Consider the following 8895-nt stretch of genomic DNA (forward strand, 5'->3'; position numbering starts at 1 on the left):
AGGGAGGCTGAGGAGTGTGATCCCCCTGTAGTTGGAACACACCCTCCGGTCACCCTTCTTATGTAGGGGACCACCACCCCAGTCTGCCAATCCAAAGGCAATGTCCCCGTCCGCCACGCAATGTTGAAGAGGCATGTCAACCATGACAGCCCCACAACATCCAAAGACTTGAGGTACTCAGGGCGGATCTCATCAAACCCCGAAGCCCTGCCACCACGGAGCTTTTTAACCACCTCGGTGACTTCAGCCCGGGTGATGAAAGAGTCCAACCCTGAGTCCCCAGCCTCTGTTTCTACCAGGGAATGCGTGATGGCAGGATTGAGGAGATCCTCGAAGTACTCCTTCCACCGCCCGATAATGTCCCCAGTCGAGGTCAGCAGCTCCCCACACCCACTGTAAACAGTGTTGGTGAAGCACTGCTTCCCCCTCCTGAGGCACCGAACGGTTTGCCAGAATCGCTTCGGGGCCAACCGGTAGTCCTTCTCCATGGCCTCACCGAACTCCTCCCAGGTCTGAGTTTTTGCCTTTGCCACCGCCTGGCCGCGGCACACTTGGCCCCACGGTACCCATCAGCCGCCTCAGGAGTCCCACAAGCCAACCACAGCCAATAGGACTCCTTCTTCAGCTTCACGGCATCCCTTACTGCCGGTGTCCACCACCGGGTTCAGGGATTGCCGCCGCGACAGGCACCGCAGACCTTACGGCCATAGCTACTGGCGGCAGCATCGACAATAGATGTGGAGAACATGGTCCACTCGGACTCTATGTCTCCAACATCCCTCGGAATCTGGTCAAAGCTCTCCCGGAGGTGAGAGTTGAATACATCCCTGGCCAAGGGACAGGCGTTGAAGTCCCCCAGCAGAATAATGGAGTCCCCGGGAGGGGCACTATCCAGCACCCCCGACAGGGATGCCAAGAAGGCCGGGTACTCCACACTACCACATGGCCCGTAGGCTGAAATGATAGTCAGAGACCTCTCCCCAACCTGAAGGCGCAGGGATGCGACCCTCTCATCCACTGGGGTAAACCCCAACACGAGACGGCTGAGCTGGGGGGCGACAAGCAAACCCACCCCAGCCCGCCGCCTCTCCCCGTGGGCCACTGCAGAGTAGAAGAGAGTCCAGCCCCTCTCGAGGAGATGGCTTCCACAGCCCACGCTGTGCGTGGAGGCGAGCCCGACTATTTCTAGTCGATATCTCTCGACCTCCCGCACAAGCTCAGGCTCCTTCCCCCCCAGGGAGGTGACATTCCACGTCCCTAGAGCCAGCCTAAGCATCCGGGGATCCACCTTCATCCTCCGCCCAATCCTCTTTGCACCGGTCCCTCACGGTTCCCCCTGCAGGTGGTGGGGCCACTGGGGGATGGTCTCGCATCTCTCATTCGGGCTTGGTCCTGCCGGGTCCCGCGAGGAGCAACCCAGCCACCATGCGCTCTCCGACGAGTCCCAAACCCGGTGCATTCATTGCAAAAATGAACTGCAATGAACCATAATAACACAACATCAGTACACCTAAAAAGAAAACATCCTACATGGACTATGCCAGAAACTTCACCAGAAACTAGGTTGGGACTTTATAAATGTTCATATGGGTCTTATATATACTCATCGACCTTACAATGTGCAATGTGCAAACACGTCACATGTAGCACTTGTGTTGTGTTGTTTTGTGAAAATGCTAGTGTGCACTACGAAGATGTCAACGCATGCATATTTTGGCAAATGTTGCAACATAATATCTCTATAAAATTGACACCTTAAATGAATTACTCAAACACATACTCATTGCCTTACTGCATGTGACAATAAGTATGTGCGATGCTAAATGCTAAGCTAATGCTACAAGCTAATGGACACAAATGATTGAGAGCAAATTAAAAACGTCAGTAAAGCTACTGTATCTGCAACAGTGAAGTAGTAAATTCTTTCAGACGACATAAGCTAGTGCTATCTGTTTAAATGTAAGCTTTACATACATGGACAACCCAAACATGTACAAGCCAGCGTGCCCCTTTTATTATTCCTCCATTTCATTGTAGAGGCACTGGATGTTGATGTATCTACTAAAAATACCAGTTATGTTGGAGACTAAAGCTGACACCTAGTGCGGGAAAAGGAGGAACCCTGTTGCTGTTGGTGATCAATAAAGAGAATAAAATGCAAAATAATCAGAAAGGCAAATATATTTACATGGATCAGATTCTAGTTTACATTGTAAAAAATGTTTTTTTATGCACCAAAACCATGTTTGTTTTGAAACAATTTATTATAGTTTACAATAATTTTTTATTTGCCATGTTCAAAGCATTGAGAATTTACATGTTTCTGACATTTGCAATGCATTTAAAATGGGCACTAACTTTATTTAAGTTCAAAACGCTTGTTGAGGCAAGCCTATGTTAATTTACTAAGATTAATCTGTTACTAAAAAAATCAATGGCTGCAGCCCTATCTCATATACACTGCTGAAAAAAATAAAGGGAATACTTAAACAACACAATATTACTCCAAGTAAATCAAACTTTTGTGAAATCAAACTGTCCACTTAGGAAGCAACACTGATGGACAATTTCACATGCTGTTGTGCAAATGGAATAGACAACAGGGGGAAATCTTTGGCGATTAGCAAGACACACTCAATAAAGGAGTGGTTCTGCAGGTGGGGACCACAGACCACTTCTCAGTACCTATGCTTTCTGGCTGATGTTTTGGTTACTTTTGAATGTCGGTGATGCTTTCACACTTGTGGTAGCATGAGACGGACTCTACAACCCACACAAGTGGCTCAGATTGTGCAGCTCATCCAGGATGGCACATCAATGAGAGCTGTGGCAAGAAGGTTTGCTGTGTCTGTCAGCATAGTGTCCAGAGCCTGGAGGCGCTACCAGGAGACAGGACAGTACACCAGGAGATGGGGAGGAGGCCGTAGGAGGGCAACAACCCAGAAGCAGTACCGCTACCTCTGCCTTTGTGCAAGGAGGAACAGGAGGAGCACTGCCAGCAGGCCACAAATGTGCATGTGTCTGCACAAATGGTTAGAAACCGACTCCATGAGGAAGGTATGAGGGCCCGACGTCCACAAATGGGGGTTGTGCTCACAGCCCAACTCCGTGAAGGACGCTTGGCATTTGCCAGAGAACTTCAGGATTGGCAAATTTGACACTGGCGCCCTGTCCTCTTCACAGATGAAAGCAGGTTCACACTGTGCACATGTGACAGACGTGACAGAGTCTGAAGACACCGTGGAGAGCAATCTGCTACCAGCAACATCCTTCAGCATGACCGGTTTGGCAGTGGGTCAGTAATGGTGTGGGCTGACATTTCTTTGGAGGGCCGCACGGGTGGAACCGCCACAGTGCATGCTGTAGGTCTTGGCTAGAGTGGGCCAGCAGGACCACATCATCTGCAAAAAGAAGAGAAATCCACTGGTCCCCAAACGAGAGCCCCTCCGGCCCATTGGCTGCATCTAGAAAACCTGTCCATAAAAGTTATGAACAGGACCGGTGACAAAGGGCAGCCCTGCCGGAGTTCAACATGCACAGGTCTGACTTGGTGCCGGCAATGCGGACCAAACTCCTGCTCCACTTGTACAGAGACCAGATGGACCCTAATAAAGGGCCCCCAATTCCTTACTCCTGGAGCACCCCCTACAGGGCACCACGAGGGACACAGTTGAATGCCTTCTCCAGGTCCACAAAACACATGTGGACCCTCGAGTACCCTGTAGAGGGTATAGAGCTGGTCCACACTGCTCCTCCTGAAGCCAAGGTTCAACTATGTGCTGGACTCTTCTCTCCAATACCCTGGTGTAGGGCTTACCAGGGAGGTTGAGGAGTGTGATCCCCCTATAGTTGGAACACACTCTCTGGTCACCCTTCTTATGAAGAGGGGCCACCACCCCAGCCAGCCAGTCCAGAGGCACTGTCCCTGACCGCCACACAATGTTGAAGAGGCGTGTCAATCATGGCAGCCCCACAACATCCAGAGACCTGAGGTACTCAGGGCGGATCTCATCCACCCCCAAACCCCTGCCACCGCGAAGCTTTTTAACCATCTTGGTGACTTCAGTCTGGGTGATGAAAGAGTCTAACCCCGAGTCCCCAGCCTCTGCTTCCACCAGGGTATGCATGATGGCAGGATTGAGAAGATCCCTTGAAGTACTCCTTCCAAGATTGAGAAGATCCTTGAAGTACTCCATCCACCGCCCAATAATGTCCCCAGTCGAGGTCAGCAACTTCCCAGCCCCACTGTAAACAGTGTCGGTGAAGCACTGCTTCCCCCTCCTGAGGTGCTGGACGGTTTGCCAGAATCGCTTCAAGCCCAAACGGCCGTGGCACGCTTGGCCTCACGGTACCCGTCAGCCGCCTCAGGAGTCCCACAGGCCAACCACAGCCAATAGGACTCCTTCTTCAGTTTGACAGCGTCCCTTACTGCCGGTGTCCACCACCGGGTTTGGGGATTGCTACCGTGACAAGCACCACAGCTACAGGCAGTAGCATCGACAATAGATGCTGAGAACCTCTTTGCACCGATCCCTCATGGTTCCCCCTGAAGGTGGTGGGCCCACTGGGGGATGGCCTTGCGTCTCTCGTTCGGGCTTGGCCCGGCCGGGTCCTGTATGGAGCAACCCAGCCACCAGGCGCTCTCCGACGAGTCCCAACCCCAGGCCTCGCTCCAGGGTGGGACCCTGGCTCCGCCGTACCGGGCGATGTCACGTACCTCGGTTTTATGGTCCTCATGAAGGTGTCTTGAACCGGTCTTTGTCTGACCCGTCACCTAGAGCCTGTTTGCTATGGGAGACCCTACCAGGGACATTTAATCCCCAGACAACATAGCCTCTAGGATCATTTGAGCACTCAAACCCTTCCACCACGTTAAGGTGGCGGTTCAAGGAGGGGATTTACACGAAGTGTTAAAACAGAAATATGGAACATAAGCCTAAATAAATTATGTTTCTAAAATAAGGGTTAGGTTAGTGACCTTAATGGCCCTTCTAGTCCGTCCAGACTTAGCTCATATTTACAACCCCAGACTAACATTATAATATGTTAGTAGTTCCACCGCATTCTGAAATTAGTAGTTTTAGTGGTACATGTTATGTGCATGTTATGCTTCCGGGCCAAGGTAAAATTATTCTCTGTGACTTGCCAGCGTGTAGTTGGACAGGTGTCATCTGTCAAAAAATCTCTCTCTCTCTTTCAGTTTGCTGTCTTAGTTTAAAAATTACAGCTGCCTATACCGTGACCTTTGCATCTGTTCAGGTGGAAGACATTCAGTACCTAACAGAAAAAGTCTGGGCTTCCTGCTCAGCTCTCAATGGTAGCAGAGACCTCTATAACCTGGCATTTGCTCGCTGGGAACATCAGAAGGACTGGAGTCCCTGGAACTGCATACTGTTGTGCAAAGAGGAGACTTACGCTCACACGCAAGTCGAAGATATTCATCAGGTTTGTTCATGTGACTAAGGTATCAATAAAGTGGTAAGATGGAAGACAAGTTTTGCTAAAGTTGTTTTCTCAGGACTTCAGAAGTTCTCTTTATGGCCATGTCCAGCTGTTCCTCTGAGTCTTTCTACTGTGTTTCCAGGCATATGAAACCACATTTATCCAGTGGGTTGAACAGAAACACTTGATGGCACGACAACACTTTGGCAAGAACCCAGTTATGGTAAAGTATCTGGGCTTCTATCAAGATGCTGCCCTGGGCAACCAGTTTGTCATGTAGCCTGTTAACATTGTCACTAATAAGAAGACTGACTACACAGCAACCTCAGAACATTAACAAACTGTGTGCTTTTATTATACTATTGTTACTGTTTCTTTTGGTGATCTTGTACACTGTGAGTGAAATACACAAAACAGTTCATGAGTTTTATTATGTCTCTTGACTCAAATTTATTGCTTACAGTAGTGTGAAAGTTTAGGCACTGTTGAGGTAAAATAATTCCACCAGATATCATAATACAGCCTCAACACCCCAGTCCAGATGTCGTGAGAAAGAGCAGATGAAGAGCAGGAAATTAAGATTAACACAAGTTTAATTTGGTAAATGATAAGTCCAATGATTTCCAATGCAAAAATTTAATACAAGAAGAATAATACAAAGAGAGAAAGATTTACCAAAGGCCTTTGGGAGAGACTCAGATCAGCAAAGCGAGGCCGTATCACGAGTGACGGCTTGAACCTGACTCACGCCCAAGTGAGCAGTGCACATTTTTGTTCATCTACATTTATTGTAATAATATTCTGGAAAGTAGTCTGCCAAGACTGTGAGCTGATCAGCTAATTCTGAGCTGGGTGGCAGTTCTCTGTACTGCAACCCAGAACTGTGACCTACTTCAGTAAGTTGTGCTCTTATGTCTTGATTTTTAAAACAAGGGGTTTTAAAACAATATAATATAAAATCATGAATGTTTATATCTTTGCAGTGAAAGTGCAAATAAAATAAATAAAATATTTATTCATGTGATTATATTCAGGTGAGTTGGTCAGGTTTGGGTCTGGCTTTTATTGCCGCTGGCCCGCGTATGGTCGGGCTAGATTTTATCAGCTCGATCTATTTTTATCAGCTCGATCTATACTCAACCCCCAGCTACAATAATACCAATCCACAAATGCAACATTTTTTCTCATGCATAAAATGATAAAATCGGGGACATTTCCAGAGACAGCTTAACCCAAGGACAGCTAGTCTAAAACAGGGACTGAAATCGGACATGAGGAACGTTCATTCACCATAGTTCAAACAGACCAGTAATATTTGAAATGTGTTTTACACAACTAAATGAACAATACATATATGAAATGCAAGCGAGCGGAGCCAGGGCACTTTATGGGATACTGCACCGAAAGTGTCGGAGGGGAAAGCATGCTGGCTCGCTGGTAAAGCTCCTCCAAAGAGGACTCCGCACACCACTGCCTTCAATCCATCTGGCAAATGTCCGCTCTCTAAGTAATAAGATGGATGAGGTGCTTCTTCCCACCTGTAAAAACACGGACCTCCACGGATCAGCGGTTCTCTGCTTCACCGAGACATGGCTAAATGAAAACATCCCGGACTGCGCACTGCTGATACCAGGCTTCCAGCTGTTCAGAGCGGATCGCAGCGCGGAGCTATCGGGGAAGAAGCGAGGAGGCAGAATCTGCTTCTATATAAATGAAGGTTGGTGCAGAGCCATAAAAGTGCTGGGGAAAACATGTAGTCCTGATCTGAAGACATTTTGCATAAACTGTAAACCGTTTTATTCACCGAGAGTTTTCCTCGTTTATAATAATTGGCTCATTGGCTCACCGCATGGCTGCACTTCTGCCGCTGAAAAACATCTCGCTGAGCTGCTTACAGATGTGGAGAAAAAATACACGGACTCTTTCATCATAATACTGGGAGACTTTAACAGTGCAAACCTCTCCAATGAACTCCCCAAATACAGACAGCATATTAAGTGTCCCACCAGAGACAAAAACACACTGGACCATTGTTACACAACTTTAAAAGACTCATATCATGCTGTTACCAGGGCTGCTCTGGGTTTTTCGGATCATTCTCTTATCCACCTCCTCCCAACCTACAGGCAGAAACTAAGAGCTTCCATACCCAAGGTTCACACTGTTAAGAAGTGGACTGAGGAATCAAAGCAGATGCTACAGGCCTGCTTTGAATGCACAGACTGGACTGTTTTTGAAACTTCAGCCACTGACCAACTAACTGATGTGGTGACATCATACATCAGTTTCTGTGAGGACATGTGTGTGCAGACCAAGACACTGCACATTTGGGAATAACAAGCCATGGTTTACTCCACATCTCAGGAACCTGCACAGGGATAAGGAAGAAGCTCACAGCACTGGACATTGGGCGCAGTACAGGCAGGCCAGGAACAAACTAGGAGATCAAAGCAGCCAAGCGAAGCTACAGTGAGAAGCTAAGGAACAGCCTTTCTACTGGTGATACTTCGGCTGTATGGACCAGTCTGAGAATCCTGACTGCCTAAAGGAGCCCCCCACACCCATCCTGAACAGAATCCTCACCTGGCTAACCGTCTGAATGGCTTCTACTGCAGGCATGACAGGAAGCTGTTCACACCTCAAACCATCTCCTCCACATCCCATTCAGGAACAAATTCTTCCCATAAAACAACCAACCCCCTACCTTCAGATCCTCTGCCTGCACTAAAGATCTCTGAGGAAGATGTAAACAGGTTCTTTCAGCACATGAAAACAAAGAAAGCTGGAGAACCTGATAAACTCTCCCCATCATGCCTGAAAGCCTGTACAAATCAACTCACCCCAATCTTCACCCGGATCTTCAACAAGTCACTGGAGACGTGTGAGGTCCCCTCTTGCTTCAAATAATCCACCATCATCCCGGTGCCCAAGAAACCCACCATCCTAGGATTAAATGACTACAGGCCTGTAGCCCTAACGTCTGTGGTCATGAAATCCTTTGAACGGCTGGTGTTGAAGTACCTGAAAGACATCACAGGCCCCTTGCTGGACCCCCTGCAGTTTGCTTATCGAGCAAACCGGTCGGCAGATGATGCTGTCAACTTAGGTCTACACTTCATCCTACAACACCTCGACCGTCCAGGGACGTACGCCAGGATCCTGTTTGTAGTCTTCAGCTCAGCCTTCAACACTATCATACCAGACATCCTCCACCAGAAGCTCAACCAGTTTAACGTCCCAGCTTCCATCTGTCATTGGATCAACAGCTTCCTGACGGACTGACAGCAGCAGGTGAGGCCGGGGAGCATCTTGTCCCACACCAGATCAATAAGTACTGGTGCCCCCCGGGGGTGTGTTCCATCCCCACTCCACTTCTCCCTGTACTCAAATGACTGCACCTCAGCGGACTCGTCCGTGAAACTCCTGAAGTTTGCAGATGACATCACTGTCATT

At 48.4% G+C, this 8895-nt stretch overlaps 1 protein-coding gene across 4 annotated transcripts in view; it reads left to right on the forward strand.

Moving 5' to 3' along the window:
- iqub (IQ motif and ubiquitin domain containing) overlaps positions 1 to 5872 on the forward strand; it is a 93112-nt gene extending 87240 nt beyond the window's left edge. For 3 of the 4 annotated variants that reach the window (XM_047382359.1, XM_047382353.1, XM_047382370.1), the window contains 2 exons: positions 5260 to 5445; positions 5585 to 5872. In XM_047382359.1, coding sequence (XP_047238315.1) covers positions 5260 to 5445; positions 5585 to 5722 — 324 coding nt within the window. In that variant the 3' untranslated portion in view covers positions 5723 to 5872. Of the gene's footprint in view, positions 1 to 5200; positions 5446 to 5584 lie in introns of those variants that run through there. The other variant, XM_047382378.1, reaches the window with a different exon arrangement.
- The last annotated feature ends 3023 nt before the right edge of the window (positions 5873 to 8895 follow it).

The sequence above is a fragment of the Girardinichthys multiradiatus genome, chromosome 2 (assembly GCF_021462225.1).
Source record: "Girardinichthys multiradiatus isolate DD_20200921_A chromosome 2, DD_fGirMul_XY1, whole genome shotgun sequence".
Lineage (NCBI taxonomy): Eukaryota > Metazoa > Chordata > Actinopteri > Cyprinodontiformes > Goodeidae > Girardinichthys > Girardinichthys multiradiatus.